Source organism: Lissotriton vulgaris, chromosome 7, assembly GCF_964263255.1.
Source record: "Lissotriton vulgaris chromosome 7, aLisVul1.2, whole genome shotgun sequence".
Classification (NCBI taxonomy): Eukaryota; Metazoa; Chordata; class Amphibia; order Caudata; family Salamandridae; genus Lissotriton; species Lissotriton vulgaris.
The window spans coordinates 602,812,956-602,832,582 of NC_141695.1; the positions used below are offsets into that span (position 1 = coordinate 602,812,956).

At 47.9% G+C, this 19,627-nt stretch overlaps 1 protein-coding gene across 1 annotated transcript in view; it reads left to right on the forward strand.

Annotated features, from left to right (window-relative positions):
- Window positions 1-16,315, forward strand: part of WBP2 (WW domain binding protein 2) — a 242,899-nt gene extending 226,584 nt beyond the window's left edge. Inside the window, exons 7-10 of the mRNA XM_086930725.1 lie at window positions 10,255-10,331; window positions 11,772-12,301; window positions 12,352-13,251; window positions 13,394-16,315. Coding sequence (XP_086786851.1) covers window positions 10,255-10,331; window positions 11,772-11,822 — 128 coding nt within the window. The 3' untranslated portion in view covers window positions 11,823-12,301; window positions 12,352-13,251; window positions 13,394-16,315. The remainder of the gene's footprint in view (window positions 1-10,254; window positions 10,332-11,771; window positions 12,302-12,351; window positions 13,252-13,393) is intronic.
- The last annotated feature ends 3,312 nt before the right edge of the window (window positions 16,316-19,627 follow it).

Here is a 19,627-nt window from a genome sequence, read left to right on the forward strand (position 1 = left end):
TGGCAGAGAAGGTGAAATGCAATAAAATTGACATTGATGACTTGATACCTCGACAAATGGAGCAAACTACCCAAATGGAACAGGTGCGACGTCAACTGAGGGGGCTTCAGGATAGGGTGGATGATGCAGAAGGGAGGTCCCGTAGGAACAATGTACGAATCCTGAGGATAGCGGAGAAAAGTGAAGGACGCAACTCTACACAGTTTGTACAGACCTGGCTGAAGGAGCATGTGGCGAAAGAGGGGCTGTCGGCGCTGTATGGCGTGGAGAGAGCTCACAGGGTGCCACCTAGGCATCCTCCGCCTGGAGCGTGACGAGACCCTGATTGCACGTATTTTGAACTACAAGGACCGCAACACAATTCTAAGGGCGGCATGAGAAAATGCTCCTATCCGATTTGAGAACAAAACGATCTCCTTGTACCCGAACCTTAAGCTGGCGGTCCAGAAGGCCAGGGCCACGTTTCAAGAGGTTAAGAAGAAACTGAGAGCGCACAGCTTAAAGTATGCCTTACTCTTCCCAGCCAGATTGAAGGTGATTTATGGGCAAAATTAAAATAAATTCGAGAACCCGCAGGAGGTAGCGGACCGGCTTGAGATCACTTTCTACCCCCTGCCACGCAGGACTCCCTTCCACAGGGTGGGTCTGTGCGTTCCCCGCAGCGATGGGATGCAACATCGGCTCCAGAAGCTACTGAGCACAGGGGGGCGGACCCCAGGATGACTCCCATCGGTGGAACAGATCACAAACAGTCAGAGGGATGCTTTACTGACGGCGGCAGCACTGGCGGAACATGATGCCAGGGCCCGAGATGTTTCTATTCACTCGTCGGGAGGGGCAACGGCCCGGTCAGAGTCCGAATCCAGCCTAACATTATTCCCTTCAATGACTGCACAAACGGCTGACCATTACGGAACTGAGGGAGAGGGCCAGACAAGAGTGGTATCTATAATGTACTGCCTGGTAGTTTGCTCTGCTGTTGATGTAATACGTTGCCCTGTTCTATGTATCATTACATTGGCGTATAATGGGTTTGTGTTGAAGGGATACGGGTATGGTATGTGACCAAGGCGAATGGCAAATACTACTGTGGTGGTTGCCTCCTCCCCCCCTTGGCGACTGGCCTGTGGTATGATTTCAGTAGGGTGATCGTTGAGCTGTTAGTTGTGGTTTGGTCCTCCGCTGTTCATAGGGGGACCCGAGTATTGGCGTGTTTTACTGTTTTTGCATGCCCAGCCTTAGCTAATATGATACTGTCCAGACTCAGTAGTTCCTGTGGTCCTGGGTGGCCACCTTATATGAGGACTAATGGCGCAACCTGATACCTATAAATGTAACTCCTGGAATGTTCGAGGACTTGGCTCGATCCAGAAAAGATAAAGACTGCTAGCCCAACTGAATAGACGGAAAGTGAGTGTGGCGTTTCTACAAGAGACTCCTTTAAATCAATATGAGGCAGTAAAGTTAAACAAGAAGCAGAGGAGACAATAATTCTTTACATCATATTCGGCATTTGCTAGGGGGGCAGCGATATGGCTTCGAAATGGTACGCCCTTTAAGCTCATAGAATAAAAGGTTAATAAGGAGGGCAGATATGTGTTAATACATGGCTTACTAGATGGGGAACACATTGTATTGGAGAGTGTTTACACTCCAAACACAGAGCAGGACAAGTTCTGGGAGGTTTTGACCACACTGTTGGTAGACTGGGAGGGATATCCGTGGGTGATGGGGGTGATTTTAATGCGGTATTAGATATTGAACTAGACAGGTCACACCCACCGCTGCATAACGCACCTATTAAGAAACTTTAATAGATGCAGTTAGTGACCAAACTCACTTGGGGAAAACATTATCAGATCATAGCCCAGTGGAGATCCTGCTGCAATGGGGAAAAATTCCGACCCTAGTGCCGACATGGAGGCTACAACCGCAACTGCTCGAAGACTCAGTTTTCAGAACAACACTAGCTACTGCTATAGATACTTACTTCTCGGAAAATACAAATACAGCTTCCTCCAGACAGATAGTCGGACGCATTCAAGACAGTATTGAGAGGAGTAGCGATCAGCACAAGAGTAGGACTGAGACACACCCTAGTCACGCAGCTTAATGATTTAGAAAAAACGCTGGGGAGGCTGTAGCAGATGACTGCATTAGACGAGATGCATAGGGCCCAGCTGCAAGAAGCTCACATATGTTAATCTGAACTATTGGAAGATCTGAGGCTGTTAGATCATAGGCTTTATGCGCAAAAGCAACATGCGATAGCTAACAGGGCAGGACTGTTACTGGCTAGGATTATTAAAGATGCCCCACCGGTTGTCCCCATGCTAGAGGTTAAGAACACAAAAGGTGACATGGTGAATACGCAACTAGACATAAATGAGGCCTTCAGGGAATATTATGAAACGTTCTATACCAGGCCAGATGCTAGAAGAGGTGCGGATCTGGATGCTTTTTTTGACGACCTAAATCTCCCCCAAAACTGTAGGTACACAAGGAGGAGCTGGGGCTTCCAGTGACTGCGCTGGAAATCAAAAAGGCGATAAATAGCTTGCCTCGTAATAAATCGCCTGTTGGGGATGGACTGCCGGTGGAATTTTATGCAGTGTTTGCTTATCTATTGGTACCCCACCTACAGAGTCTTCATCACTCGTCCTTGGAGATAGGCACCCTTCCACTTACCACGCTTCAAGCCACGGTGGTTTCACTGTTAAAACTAGGACGGGATAGCACAGACATAGCAGGGTATAGGCCCCTCTCATTGCTTAATGTAGATTACAAAATTCTGAGCAAGATACTGGCTGTTCGGATTAGTCAATATATACCGCTATTGATACACAGCTACCAATGTGTATTTGTCCCAGGCAGGAACATGGCCCTTAATATCAGGCGGCTGCATCAGATAATGGCCCACACTCTTCAGCGGACTGGTGCAGCCGGTTGTATTTCATTGGACCTACGCCAGGCCTTTGATTCCCTGCAATGGGAATACATGTTTTATACTCTGTTTAAATATGGTATACCTGAAGACTTCATAAAATGGGTAATGTTGTTGTATAAAGATCCTACGGCCCGGGCGAGAATGGGTAGGCACATCTCGAGGCAATATGTGGTTGCAAGGGGTACCAGGCCGGGATGCCCACTGTCGCCTCTGCTGTTTATCCTGGCATTAGAACCCCTACTATTGAAACTGCGCTCTACTGCGGGTCATAAGGGAATAGTGTTGGGTCCCACCACGCATATTGTGCCAGCGTACGCGGATGATTTAATACTATATTTTAGGGACTTGGATAATGATTGTGAGCCTGTGCCTTCGGTTCTTGCCACATTTCAAACATTGTCTGGGCTGTCGATCAATGAAAACAAATCCTATGTCTATTAGTTTACGGACGAAACCCTTACTGGTGCGCGGGGTTTTGGGGACTGGTCGTTCCAGATCGCACCTAGCACTTTTATGTACCTAGGATTTAATATATATAAGGACACAATGGATCTCCTAGAGGGCAATCTGAACCGTGCTATCACCTCACTCCGATCCCAAATAAAATTCTGGGTCACCTTGCCCATATCTGTGGCAGGCAAAGTAACAGTCGCTAAAATGGTGGTGCTCCCTAGATTGTTGTATTTTGTCACCAATTTACCTATATTGGTACCATCTAAGACGTTTAAATTGCTCTCCTCTATGCTGATTGAACTGATCTGAGGTAAGGGCAGGCGGTGCCTAGGAGTTACAAAACTGTACTTAGATACTAAACAAAGGCCTATGGGGGTCCCAGACCTGAAAGCCTTCTGTTATGCGAGCCAATTGCAATGGCTAGCATACTGGCTGGCAGGCCGAAGCCTTCAGGAAATAGACATGACACACTTAAACTGGCAAAGGGGTGAAGTACACATGCTTATGTTGCCTAATAGCAAAATCCCACCGATGGCACCACACCTTTTGAAAATTGCGTTACTATAAGTATAAGTATAAACCGTTTTGTAACTCGCTCTGTTACTGGAGAGTATCCTGGCGCGGGGGAAAGACAGAAAGGCAAAGAACAAAACATCGAGGGATCCTCCTAGACTGCACTCTTGAATAGGTGAGTTTTCAGGTGTTTTTTTAAAGCAGCCACTGTCGGCGTGGAGCGCAAATGGAGAGGGAGGGCATTCCATGCCCGAGCCACCACAACAGACAGCGACTGACCGCCCAGTCTGGCACGTTTAAAACGGGGAAGGGACAGTTTAAACAAAGAGGCGGATCTCAGGGTGCGTGCCGGGATATACCTTGTGAATCTCTTTCTCAAGTACAAGGGGCCCTGGTCATGAATTGCACGAAACGCCAACACCAAAGATTTAAACAGAATGTGTTGCGCTACGGGAAGCCAGTGAAGCGAGGGCAGCTCAGCGCGAACGCTCTTCCACCTGGGGATGTTAAAAAGTAGGCGTACAACCGCATTCTGAATAATTTGAAGGCGTTTGACCAGGTATGCCGGAATGCCACTAAACCGTGCATTCGCGTAATCGAGGCGAGCCAGTATGAGCGCCCTAGCAACCGACTCTCAGGCCTCCCTAGGGAGCAAGGGGAAAAATTTGCGGAGCATTTTCAGAGTGGCAAAACAGGTGCCTGTAAGTTTTTTGATGTGATGCTCAAATCTGAGATCCTCCGTAAACCAAATGCCCAAATTTTTAGCTGGTCTCCCCATCTCTTTTGGGCAGGGAATGTTAGAAGGCCAAAGTGTGCTCATAAATGAGGGGGGGAAGGAGCCATAAAAGAGCACTTCGGACTTGTCCTCATTGCACTTCAGCTGGGCCTGTGTTAACCAGCGAAATACCGAGGACAGACACAGGTGAACTGTAGACGTGTCCAGATTGTCGTCTGGCCAGGTGAACAGCAATTGGGTGTCATCAGCATACCCTAAGATTTTAGCCCCAAACTGTTCAGCTAGATATACCAAGGGTGTAATGTACACATTGAACAGTAAGGGGCTAAGTGCGGACCCCTGCGGGACCCCTGTAAGCAGAGGTTTTGGCTCAGAGGCATGGGGGGGCATCCAGACCTGCTGGGTCCTATCAGATAAAAAAAGAGGACAGCCAATCCAGCACTACTCCCCCAATACCTATGGCAGACAGCCGACCGAGGAGAAGGTCATAGGGGACAGTATCGAAAGCGGCAGAGAGGTCCAATAAAATTAGGACCGCTCTGCCACCTCCGTCTAGACATTCCCGAATTGCCTCGGTCATCTCCACCAGGGCCGTCTCGGTGCTGTAAGCAGCCCTAAAGCCCGATTGGGCAGGGTGGAGGGCATTAGATGTTTCGACAAAGCTCTCCACTTGTTGAAGAACTACCTTCTCACAAATTTTCGTGAGAGCTGGTAGAAGGGAGATGGGTCGGTAGTTTCCCGGAACCGACACGTCCAATCCTGGTTTCTTCAAGAGCGGCAGGAGTTTGGCTTGTTTCCAAACCTGGGGAACCGCGCCTACGGCCAGGGAGAGGTTCACTATCTGCGTGATCTCACTGCAGACTGTTACCGCCACCTCCGAAAGCACTCGGGCAGGGCACGGGTCGTCAGGAGAGCCCGATTTTAGGGACTGGAGAAGATTTAGAACATCACCCTCCGCAACTTGTGCGAAGGCGGTAAGTTGGTGCCCAGAAGAGGAGGGAAAGGGTGAACAGGGGTCAGCTGCAGAGCAGACGGCAGGAAGTGCCTCTAAAAGGCCCTGCTGAATCTTCGCTATTTTAGTTATGAAAAAAGTGGACAGCTCCTCGCACCATTGTGCAGAGGACGGAAGGGGCACGGCTTCCGCAACAGGGGACACAAAGCTTTTAACAATCGCAAAGATCTCTCTGCTGTTGTTATCGGCCTTGTTAATGCGCCCAGCATAATAGTTACCTTTTGCATCCCTAATGGCTGCATAATAGTCTTTTTGAGCGAGCCGTAGGGCGGACTTAGCCTCAGGGCTGTACTCCCTCCTCCATGAACGTTCTAATTTTTTGCAGCCCAGTTTCATCTCTCTTAGTTCAGGGGAAAACCAGGGTTGGGAGGGCGAGCGTCTGGCTCTAGTCAGCATAGTTTGCTTAGTAGAGGCAATCGCCGCCTGCCGTATCCATTCATTAAACTCCCCAACAGCTTCGTCCAAACACCCCATAGGTTGTGAACGAGTGTTAGACAAGGCAAGTCTAAACGCAGGAAGGTTATTTTTTTGAGGATGGCATGTAGGGGGCGGGGGGCTGGGCTCTACCATCTCCCAACTGAACCTGACCAAGTCATGGTCAGACCAAGTTGTTTTTTCCACAATCACTGACTGGATGGGGAAATTCGCGCACACCAAGTCAAGTAAATGGCCACCCGCGTGCGTCGGACCAGAAACCCATTGTTCTAACTGGGCGAGCTCAAGAATTTCCCCAAGCCTGCGAGCTTCGGAGGAGTCGGGGACATCCATGTGGATATTTAGGTCACCGACCAAAAGAAACTTAGGAAAACCTAAGGCCCGTGGCACCAAATATTCCTCTAAGGAGTCCAGGAATTGGGTAGCCAGGCCCGGGGGCCTGTAAATCAAAGATCCACCTAAGGTAAAATGGGGGGAGGTTTTAATGGAGAAGTGAAGAGCCTCACCCCCTAGACTCACAGTCAGAGGCTCGGATTCAAAACTCCATCCCTCCTTGAACACCACTGCTAGTCCGCCCCCTCTACCCAGGGGGCGATCCACTCTAGCTATCTTGAACCCCCTGGGGACCGCAAGTTCGACACTAGGAGCGGAGGTACAAGTCATCCAAGTCTCCGTGAGGAACAGCAGCTCCAGTTGGCCGTCCGATAGTAGTTCAAAAATATCGGCCGCATGCTTAACCGCCGATCTAGCATTGATCAGTCCCGCCCTGATGTTGGTAGTGGTGGCGTTGTTGACTGAACGTGGGGGGGGGAAGGGTTGGGGATGGAATGCACACGTAGCACACTTGCCCAGAGCACCGGCTAGATCTGCACGTGTGCAAAGCGGGCCATTACCGCGAGGGGCAAGTCTCAGAAGGTCAGCGCGCGAATATTGCCGCCTCGCTGAGCTGGTCAGCACCAAAGGAGGCCGGGCAGAGTGGCTGGCCCTGGGCCCGTCCGAAGCACGGACGGGCACAGACGGGCCCTCCTTTGGCGCTCCTACGGCGCGCAGGCGGCGCGCCCGCTGCGCGCGACCGCTGCGCGTTCTAGGAGGCATCCCCATTTGACGGCCAAGCCCCTCCCCGAGCTGGAGCGCTAACTCCGTTCCAGTAGGGGTCCGGGACACCCAAGATGGCGCCTAACCTGTCCCTCCACACAATCGGCACAGGCAAGCCGCGGTGGACCGGGGACCAAGGGGACCGGGGAGCAACAATGAGGTATGACTATTCTACAAATGGCAGACAGTTTAAAAACACCACACAATTATTTACATCAATTGAGTCAGTGCAAAACGAGAGCGTTTTTTTAAAAAAGGTTTAAAGAGCATTAAAAGCGCCAGCAGCGATCGTGCTTCGCAGAAAAGCAGTGCAGAAGAGCTTAACTCGCAGTCCGCCTGCCTTCGTTTCCCAGCGCTATCACAAGGCGCTGCCACCACCTCGTTCAAACGCACAGGACTGCCCAAGCCGATCCTATTTGACGGCCAAGCCCCTCCCCGAGCTGGAGCGCTAACTCCGTTCCAGTAGGGGTCCGGGACACCCAAGATGGCGCCTAACCTGTCCCTCCACACAATCGGCACAGGCAAGCCGCGGTGGACCGGGGACCAAGGGGACCGGGGAGCAACAATGAGGTATGACTATTCTACAAATGGCAGACAGTTTAAAAACACCACACAATTATTTACATCAATTGAGTCAGTGCAAAACGAGAGCGTTTTTTTAAAAAAGGTTTAAAGAGCATTAAAAGCGCCAGCAGCGATCGTGCTTCGCAGAAAAGCAGTGCAGAAGAGCTTAACTCGCAGTCCGCCCGCCTTCGTTTCCCAGCGCTATCACAAGGCGCTGCCACCACCTCGTTCAAACGCCCAAGCCGATCCTATTTGACGGCCAAGCCCCTCCCCGAGCTGGAGCGCTAACTCCGTTCCAGTAGGGGTCCGGGACACCCAAGATGGCGCCTAACCTGTCCCTCCACACTATACTGGAGGCATTCCCTTAGATACACCAAGACGGCCACCCCTTACGCCCCCATTATACCTCTGCTGGGGATTCCCACTCAGATGGGCAGGATTACTAATAGGAAAATAAGAGCATGGGAAGACATAGGTATAACAGCAGTGGGTGATTTCTTTAAGGAGAGCTCCCTGATGCCACATGATGCGTTTGTACGGGAGTACGGAGCACCGGACACACTGTTCCTCTTACACACCAGTTTATCTTACTACATCTGCACTAAATGGGCACCTTGGGGTGTAGAACCAGCCCCGCACACATTGATCACAATGCAACATCTGATGGGTCTTGGGCGACACCTTACAAGATGACTATACAAGGGCATCCGCGCAGTGGCAGCGGTGTCTCTCCAGACTCTGAGGCAAGTGGGAAGTGGATATAGGCCTAGCGCTCAGGGACAAGGAATGGAGTGTGTCGTTAGAATACCCCAGGAAGGTATCGAGAAACCCGAAATTCAAGTTCATATAACTCATGCTCCTACATCGGGCCTATCTGACACCGTACAAGTTGAAAACCATGTTCCCAGATGTATCGGATGTGTGCCCGCGTTTTCAACTGCAGGCAGCGGATCTGACACACATGCTGTGGAAATGTCCACGACTTTGACATTACTGGGCGGCAGTCTGTGGGATACTAACAAATATAGCTCGGTGAGGGGTATTGACAGTCTGTAATATTGTTTGCTGGGGCTGGGTCCCAAAGGGAAGAAAGGTAGTCCGGTCACTAAATTTAATAACTTGGCGCTCATTCTGGCCAAACGTAATATTACATTGAAATAGAAAGCTGCTAGACCACCGACGTGGGAAGATTGGTATGACGAGCTGATGAGGTGGGGCAGGGCGGAAGGTGCGGAATTGGAGAGAAAGGAAAAACGTGGACTCCGTAAGACGCCTATATCTATGGAATGGAATTTGTTGTTGGAGAAGCTTGGCGCTGTAGACCTACTAGAGTATTGTCCCTAGAGTGTGATGTGCTGGAGCTTGGGGAGGGCGGAAACGAGGGGGAGCTGGGGCTCTGTGGAATTAACAAAATAAAAAGAAGGGGGGGTGGTTGCTGGAAGCCATCATACAAATGTCTGTATATAGCAAAGAGACAATATGCTGAACTGGACTATGTATAATATTGTACAATTTCTTCTTTGCTGAGCTTATGGGGGAGGGAACGGGCGGGGAAGTTGATAGGATTTGTTTTTTACTAAAAATCTAACGTAAGGTTACATGTTGATGCGGTACTCTTTGGTTGGAGTCCCATATGCCAGGATGTATCCTGTCGGAGTTGTATGAAACTTAGATACGGACAATGTGGGATGCTTTTACTTTTCTTTTTTCATTTTCTTTCCTTAAAAACAAAATGACAGTAGGAATGATACTGGGTATGTTTGAAAGGTACACAAATGCTACATTGTGGTAAATGCTGTAAACAATGGCTTAACATACGGTCTGTAATGTTCTGAGGAATATGATCCACACCTATGTGACAAGACTGTGCGAGGTGTTACACCCAGTGATGTACTGTAATGTAACCTAATAAAAAATGTTTTAAAAAAATAAAAATACCGCAGCCTGGTGTTTTCTGTGCTTGTGCTCGTTGATGGACAGGTTATATGCTGACACACAGTAAAAAATAAAAAAACACTTCTTACAAATTTCCTACTGCTCACTAGGTCTTTGTGTAAGGCTTGTGTGTCGGCCTCTCAATCACTATTTACTGATTCATGCACACTTTAGTGGAAATAAATATGTAATTACCAGTTAATGGTGTGGGTTTAGACTTGGAAGTACATTTTAATCCAGAACTGTTCAGCTGGGAACGAAGAACTAACACTCTACTGCTAAATGCCCATTAAGAGGGACCAGAAAGAACCAGAAGTCTCTTCGTGGGATCTTTACTAGAGCTACATTCTTGAAAGAGCTTCCCCTTGAGGTGAAATGTACTTTGCAACGGTCAATTATTGGCTGCAAGGGCTCCAGGGAGCAGTAGACTCCATCTCAGACGCGTGTCTGTTTAGTCGCTCCCTCACCTTTCCCTCTTTCCGTTCAGTGTCTTATATATGCCTGTTTCAGTCAGCCTGTCCTGAGCCACAACTTAACCTGCACTTGTTTTCTTTTCACCCACAGCCGAGGCGAAAGCTGCGGAAGCTGCAGCCAGTGCATACTACAGCCCAACGAACCCTCACACTGTCTACATGCCCATGGTACGTTTCATCAATTATTGACTATTGACTACTAGACAATGCAGAAATGGGTCTGTAGTATTCTAATTTTCAGGGTGCACCCCTCCACCCCGTCACAGTCTCGGGGGGACATTGAATGCTACCAATTGCCCACTACCTTACTTTTGATAGCATATTCTCATTCAGAAAATGGAAGGGGTGCTCAAAGTATGAAAGACTGCCAATGTATAACTCATAAAACATTAGAATTCCTTCTGTAAATTTCAAAAGAGAACATTTAAAGTTGTCCCACTATTTTGTGTACGGCCAGCTCTTCAGCAGCTCGCTTGCTGATTGAATTGTGTATATGATTTGCACTGCTGCAATCAGGTGATGTATTTTGTTACCCTTTGGAAAGATGTACGTGGTTTTGAATATGGTGTTCTTGTGGCAGCACAGAGGTGTGAGTACAGTACGTCGACGTCCTTGATTCCGACCCCCCCCCCCCCACACACACACACACACTTGTTTATTGTGGATTTGTGATAGATTTTAATTCTGAGACTGGAAATCGAGATGTGATGGGACAGCCTCTGAACTTGTGTGACTCCAGATTGCCCTTCCCTAGATACAAATAAACGACTGTTTATAGAAAAAGGAAGGTGCACTCCAAAAAAGTCAGTTGCGCAAGGAAGTTATTTGAAAGTTCTTTTCTTTATTCATAATCCTTCTTTTCATAAAAACTGGCACAGCCAACGCGTTTCGTTCCCCTAGTGCCACGGGAACTTCGTCAGGGCTTACGCAGAAAACACCTTGAGTATGGTGATCTCAATCAGTTAGATAAGAGTCCTCACAACTGAGCGATACCAGAGTAAGGTCGTTCCGGGTGTTTACATTCTCGAACTGATTATACTGTCAGCATCAAGGATGCATCAAAAGGAAATATCCTCATTCAATGGTAGAAAGTTAGTTTCTTCTCATAGCAGGAATCGTCCTATATTTCAAATAATCCAGGAACAATTACAATTTTCTCGCCGTATCTAAAATAGGGCACCGTTTTAAAGACGAAAGACAGAAACAGTCAGTTGAAAGCTATTCTTCTCCTGCAATATATATCCCAGCGTACACCCTATACGTGTCACGCCCGTGATATCAAGAAAACGAGCCCCCAGTACCTGTGATAAGGCGCATACTTCTGATATGACGGCTACCCGTCATATCAAAAGTATGCGCCATACTCAAGGTGTTCTCTGCATAAGAAAAGAACTTTCAAATAACTTCCTTGCGCAACTGACTATTTTGGAGTGCACCTTCCTTTTTTTATGAACATTTGTTTTCTTATACATCCTTTGGCAGCGGGTGTTGGGAGAAGTTGCATCGGCATATAATTTGAAACAGACAGAATCAATGTGCTTGACCTTGGTCTGCTGCTGTGCCTTTTGTATTTTTTTACAAATAAACAACTGTTTTTTTCTCCTTCAGAATCAGCCTCCTCCGCCATATTTCCCACCAGAGGACAAGAAAACCCAGTAGGCTGTGCTGGGCTGCTCCTTGCTTGTGAGAGTCCTGGACATCATCTGGTTGCCACTCCCTCTATGGCATGCTGCTCTGCGAGAAGACTCTGATGTTCCGTGAGCGTAAAGCTTGACAAACTTGCTATGACAACTGGCATTGTGCCCTTCTGTGTTGTGACTCTCTCCAATTCTGAACGGGGGTTGTATCCCCCACACTGCTATTCCATCGTTGAACACCTTCTGGAATTTCTAAAGATAGCTCGACTCGAGGTGTCTACCATCAATTCAAGGGAGCAGACATCTTCGCCTCTTCCCCTGGTTGTGTTCAGATGTGGCTTTCCTCCTCTGTAGTGCTTGTCAACCTAAAGGTTCTTTTGCAACGTTCCCTTTGTTCTCGGTGTGCTTTGGAGTTGTTGGCGTTCCACCGGTGATATAGCCGACAGTAAGTCACTGCACTCTTGCAGCTGCATAGGGAAAGCATGGTTTATCTATTCTACAGTGAGTCACTGCACTCTTGCAGCTGCATAGGGAAAGCATGGATTCTACAGTGGGTCACTCCACTCTTGCATTATGAAAGCGCAGGTATCCTCGCCTGCCTAGGGGCACTGAGCGCCTGCAGCTGCATAGTGAAAGGACGGGCTATCTATCCCACAGTGGGTCACTGCACTCTTGCATAATGAAAGCACATGTATCCTATCCTGCAGAGGGTCACTGTGTGCCTGCAGCTGCGTAGTCAAAGGATGGGTTTTCTATTCTACATTGGGTCACTGCACGCCACCAGCTGCACGATGAAAGCACGGGTATCGTAACCTGCAGAGGGTCACTGCGCTCCTGCATAATAAAAGCACATGTATCCTAGCCTGCTGAAGGGCACTGTGTGCCTGCACCTGCATAGTGAAAGGATGGGTTATCTATTATGCAGTGGGGCACCGCACTCCTGCAGCTGCATGGTGAAAACATGGGTATCCTAGCCTGCATAGGGGCAATGCGCTCCTGCAGCTGCATCTGAAAAGCATAGGTGTCATAGCTTGCATAGGGCACTACACCCCTGCAGCTGTATAATAAAATCATAGAGGTCGGTGCCTGCCGGGGATACTGTACCTGTATAGGAAAGCATAGGTGCCCCGGCCTGCAGGGGGCACTGCACTCCTGCAACTTGTCAGTGAAAGTCTAAGTAGCTTAGCCTCCAGTGAGGTGCTGTTCTCCTACAGCTTGATAGTGGGTGATCTATACTGCAATGCACCTATACTTGAATGGGGCTTTGCACCCATTCCGCTAGATAGTAAAAACATGGATCACCTGTCCTGGAGTGCAAGCATTAGTTACTTGTCCTGCAGTGGGGAACTGCAGTTGCATAGTGAAAGTATTGACTACACAGTCTGCAGTGGGTTGTTGCACTTCTGAAGATGCATAGTGAGAGTAGAGGTGACCTAGTCTACGGGGGTAGGGTGAGGGGGCACTGCAGTCCTGCATGTGTGTTTTAGAGGGCCAGATAGCCATGCCTGCTTGAGTGCAGTGCTCCATTGCATCGGGTTATTGTACTACTGCAAAGGCATAGTGAGAGAAGAGGTGACCTCTTCTACGGGGTAGGGTGAGGGTGCACTGCAGTCCTGCATGTGTGTTTTAGAGGGCCAGATAGCCATGCCGGCTTGAGTGCAGCGCCCTTTTGCAGAATAGGTTGCCCATGCTTTCACTAAGAAGCTGTAGGAGTGTAGCGCCCCACTAGAAGCCAAGCTACCCACATGCTTTCCTTCAGCAGCAGGTTGAAAGCATGTGTGACCCAGCCTCCTGGTGCGGCTTCGGGTACTTTGGCCAGTGCATGTCAGCAACCTGAAGCTGATGGGGTTGTAGCATGTCCTATCCACCTCTCCAACCCACAATCACAAGTCTGTAAGCAGGTTAAATGTATGCACTGTGGTGGTGATGTAGACACAAGCCTATCAAACTGGCCACTGAGAACAGAATTTAACCACCAGATTTGGAAACGTGTAAAACGGTTGACAGACCATGTCATTTTCCCGTGTATGTGTTTAAGACATTGCTTTTCCATTTTGGAATGTTGACTTTGAGCAAGGCTATGCCAGCCTCTTCAGTAGACTTTAGCACGTACTTACGAGGCTTCGTGGGCTAAGGGAAGCATCTGACCCAGGTACCAGTGGAAACAGAAACAACTCAAGCACAGAGATCTGCTGAAACACAACAGCATCGTTGGATAGCCCCTTTCATGTCGACCTGAACTATCTGTACAACGCCCATCAACCTATTCTCTCCTCTCTCCCCCCCCCTCTCTCCCCCCCCCCCCCCCCGCTTACTTATAATATCGGGTGTTACCAGTGAGGTAAGGCTGGGTTGTTCTGCATCTTTCTCCCTTTCTAATGTTCCTGCTTCTCACTCTTTCACACACTTTCTGTTTGTCACTCTCCCTCTCATCTCCTATACATTCTTGTCATGGAGGTGAACTCGGTGCTCCGGGGTGACAAAGGGAAAAGATGCCCTGGAAAGACACACAGAATGCCTGTAAGCGGAGTGAGCCGAATACTGGAAAATGTGCTATTGCCCTCGAGCATGTGCCGTAAAGGCCAGTAGGTGTGGAAGAGGTCTGTCATGTTAAGGTGACTATTCTAACCCTTTCATGATCTTGCCATTCCAGTCCAATCCACTTCTGTTAACCCAAAACTATCCGAAATCAAATTTTATGCTGTCAACCAAGAACACAGATCAGCACTCTTGAAAGGAAGGCCATTAACCTTTTCATAAAATATTTTAAAGTCTTTGTCAAGTCAGTGATTAAAGTTAATCCCATAACTCTCCTCTCATCCCCTGGATCGACCTGTTACTACGAGTTCTACTAAAACTTGAGACTATTAATGGAGCCCTACAGGGTTCTGTACCAACAAATCATGAGAATCTAGCCTTCCGAGGCACAGTGCTCTGTCGATGGATTTCATTGAAACAAAAAAGAGCACCTTGAAGTCAATTCCAGCTGTTGTAGACAGCCAGTGAAACCTTGTTTACACCAGACAAATGGGATTGTTGCAGTTTATATGTGCTACTGCTGTGGCTGCGGGATTCTGGATTGATCCAGTGATGCCGCACATATTTTTGACACCCCAGTGAACAAGCTGCAAAAATCCAGCTTGGACCCTTTGACAGCACATACTATGGTATCTGTTTTTTGCCATCCTCCTCATGGAACAAATGCAGTTTGGCTAGGAACCATAAAATTTACTTCATGTTCCCTAGATAACAGATGGCCGACAATGAGCTTCGGCAGTCTAACTTAAGAATAAAGTTTGGTTGGCCTTTTCCTGATGCACGAATGCTCATAAAATGCACAATCCTGGTGATGGAATGCCGAAAATCAAGTTTTCTGCTGTTTTAACACCACCCAGGCCGCCTCCAGTGTTGTATGACTTCTAAGAGACTACAGTTCTTATACATCCTGTTCACTTTTACTTCTAAAATGAAGCAGTGCTGGGTGTACATCTAGATACAACAAAAAACTCACCTTCAACTTCTAATTATCAAATTTCAAATGGGAAGTATATCACCCCTCAGATTGGCAAACACTCCACCATTCCACGTAGTCAGCATGCAACCCTCAGATTCTCATAAAGTGACGTAGTGAATATTCCTTTTATGAAAATCATGTATGGTGGGCATTCATTTAGTTTGACTTGGATACTGTGAATATTCCATCTCGTAGCATCCCGTAATGTCAGCATTCCGCCTCCAGGATTTCCGTATCATTTCTATTCCTTCCCCCTTGTATTCCCATATATTGAGTGTTCCATCTGTAAGAATCCAGTATGGAATGATACCACCCCTTGTATGCCCATTTCTTCAATCCGAAATCAGTTCCCAATATAGGAGTGTTCTATCCTGAACATTACCATATGACTGTCTATTCCAGAAATTCTACACACACTCAAGACCTCTGCATATCCAAACATTCCTATGTAGTCTAATCCGAATTGTGCAACTTTTATTTCATGAGCATTTGTCTTTGAGAATCTTCTACAACCAAAATGTAACCTTCTTATTCCAAAGTTGTCTCTTCTATCCTGGAGATTTCTGCCTGATGAGCTTCATACCCTGAACATTTCAATGCTGCCAGAACTCCACCTTTGAAATTCTGAAGTGATTAACATGCACTTTGAGGTTTCAGTTTATAGAGTTTTGCACCCTTAGAATGTCTGGGTATTCTTTCCATGTGAAGACTGATATTGCGTGTTCTACTTTCTTCCCATTACCCCGGAGAGGTTGTGCCTACTGCATCTGAAGTCACACCCTTAAAACTGACAGTCCATCTGCACACTTGCTAATCCCATCACTGCTCATTTTGCAGTCACTAATCGCGACTAATCTAGCAATGTAAAGAAATGTTTATTTTCACCAGTTATTTATTTGAAATAGGTATATTAATATATTAAAGCGTGACTAAAATGCTGTGTAATGGGGTGCATTTTGAGTTGTATGCTGAACCTGTGAAATAAAATATTCTGAACTACCCAAGCGTCTTGTCATTTTGCTTCTTTTCTCACTGACTTATATAGAAGGGTCTCGCAGATATCCAAGTTTATCCCTCATGGCTTTTTTTGGCTGTAGAAAAGGGGATACCTGTGCACGTGCTTATGTATTATCAAATGAGCATTTGTCGTCTTTCAACTCCAGTCCTGTCTCCCTCAGTTATCCCAGTTGGAATCATGTCCCTTCTGTCTTCTTGGCCCAGTAATTAAGCTTCATCTTTGACTCCGAGTTGCTCTTGAGTGCTCACGTTTGTAAGCTATCACAATCTGCCTGTTGCATCTTCACAGTCGCATGGAAAGTCCCGGGCCAGCTCTTGGAGTCCTCCTCATCAGAGGCCAAAGTCATCATCGGGTAAGTCTCATAAGAAGAAGACCTAGACGTCAAAGCATTCTTCGACTTAACCGTGCAGGACCAACTCATCGGACGAGGCACAGGAATGACACAAATCTAGGCGTTCCGCTCCCACACCTCCCCATGGAGTCTTCGCCTTGATCCGCTTTACTTCCCCCTGAATTTCCTGGAGCCGGCGAGACTGGCACCCAAATCATTGAGTTCTAAGAGCCACAAACCTCATCTTTGGGTGACCAGACCCCTCTGGACACCTTTTGGCCCCACAAGTTCGATAGGTGCCACAGCTGAGTTTCCTGCATCGCCAGGTGGGCCCTTTGGACCCGTTATTTTATCCGGACAGGCTCTGGTCGCAAATCCACAACTTGTGCATGGGTTTTCACCCCTAGCACCGTTCCCAGCGCTGCTGATTCTTTTTGGCGGCGTCGACCCTATAGTCATTCCTGACTCCGATATGGAGCCAAATTAGCATTGGCCGATATCCACTCCGGCGCTGACTGCACCAAGGCCTTCTGGGTCAGAGACCGTGCCTCCTTTTCCTGACAGGCCCTGTGGAGAGTCTGACTGGGGTGGATCTGAGGATCCTTATGGCTAACCTTATCCTCTTGAAGGTTCCTTCGCCAATGACAACTGGTATGAGAACCTGGCTGATGCATGTGGTCTAGACACCTCACCAGACATTGACCTGGTATTTCTTAGTGTGGCTACGAAGGAAGGGGCCTTCTTTCCTATGTTTGATGTCTTGATGTTTCAGCCTGGGGCATCCCACACAGCCACTCCTGCCTTTCAACAAAGCCCTCTCTGCCTCTTTTGCATGCCACCACTATCCCGCTCTTGGGGTTCCAGCTTTCCTCACCCAGCACTCTATTCCGGACAGCCTGGTGATGCAGGCCTCAAACTGAAAGTGTTATCCTGGTGCGTTCCCTACCACTCTACAAGTAGGGACTCCAAAAGACTGTATACCTTTAGGAAGAAGATTTCTCTTCTCTTCCATCAGCCTTGCACTGTAGTTGGTCAATACCGCTTGTCTCTTGGGCCTTTGTAGCCACACAATTTGGGACTCAATTGCATGATAGTGCCCAGGGTCTTGGAGGATGCTCGAGCCATCCTGACCCAGGCTATTTTCGAAGGCAGGGATGCAGAAAAGTATACCATAAGATGTGGACTGTACACAGCAGACTATGATCCTGATATTTCAACATCTGCTCTATCTGATGGCCTGATGTATCCTTCTTGTGAAGTTTGCTCAATGGCATATGCAGGCTCTGCAGTGTATCTGAAGCCTCAGTGGATGCAGCGCCAGAAGAATCTCTCCAGACTGGTTCAGATTTCGAAGGAGACTGCAAAAGATCCGCAGTGGTGGTTAACAGACCACAATTGGGTCAGCATTACACCCCATTCCGTTCCCCACCCGAGCTGACAGTGGAGATCAATGCATTGTTTCTGGCCTGGGGAGGCCATCTTATAGAATTGGAGATCAGGGGCCTCTAGTTTCCGGCAGAGATTCCGCTTCACATCGGCCTTCTGGAGCTGAGGGCGAATTGTTTGGCATTAAAAGTTTCCTGCCTTCCATCAAAGGAAAGCTGGTCCAGATTTCACGGACAACGCTATTACCATATGATGTTACGTGGCCCGTGGGGACCTTGTTGTTTTTCACTAACTTTGCGTGAGCACGTTGCAGCTTGCCCGCTCCTTTTGCGCACCTTACTACACATCTTTATTTTTGCACTATTTCAAAGATTGCTTTCACATGAGAACGTATTGCTTGGTTTCGCTCTCAGCATGTTCCTGGGATTTTGACTGAACATTATGTGCAAGGTCGAACAACAATGCCCCCTTGTTATTTTGTCCTGGCCAGACCTTAGACAAAACATACTGATGCAGCTGTTTGGACAACGTACTGTGCTTCTTAGGGGGGTACACTAATTAGGTGACACACACTTGGAGAGGGACCTTTCCAGGGAGAAGAGCGAAACAGCACCTGTGATGTAGATCTACCATCTGTAGGCTGAGGTATGGGGTCTGCTGACAAAGCCCAGAGATCTTCTAATCTATAATAATACTGCTTGTAGCAAGGGGAGGGAGGATAGGATCCATTGTCTTTTTATGATGACATCTCCCTTCAAGATTTATGGACTAGCTGCTATGCTGACTATATTTGTATTATGGATTTTCCTGCTTGTTGTGGCTCCTATACTGCATGTTAGGGCAAATTAGTTAAAATAAATATTTTTAACTATTTTGTGACTGTCAGATCTTCTTGTGGACGTGTACAAGAGTACGAGCGAAAGGGTGTGTCTTGTTACCGCGATTCCTGAAAGAACTGGGTGTTTTATGTTCTAAGGGTGTCTAATCATTTGCTTCTCTGTGAGTGAGTAGGAGAGCAGGTGCAACACTAAAGCTTAGTCGGTCCTGGGCTCATGGGTACTAAGGTGGGATGACTCAGTCCCCATACACCAAGGTCCTGTAATCCTGCGCATTGTTCTGTTTTCATGCAGAATCCCTGCAACAGTGGTACTGCAACAAGCAGGATATTGTGGAGTTGTGAACCCTGTGCCAAGCACAGCCGGAGCGTCAAGACATTTTCCTGGTTGTGCAGCACCTGGCGGGATCTATAAATGTTGGGTGGATTAACTTAGACGTCAATGTTACACCACCACAAATGGTGTCCACATCTTGAGGTGGCTGAAGGTCTCTTTTAAGACTGGGGGGTATACCGCGACTAGAAATATTCACCAGCACTGAGAATGTGCAATGTCCCCACTGCTGCATGCTTGATTTTCCAAAGCTGTTCTCGCTCATAGACATTCTGGCTAGACTGGAATATGGGACTCCTATATGCCTTCCTGCTGATACCACTCCTGCCCAGAGGTCTCAATAAGATAAGGACCAACTGGGCCCAAGTCATCCTAGTACCTCCGTATTGGGCCCGGAGATTATGGTATC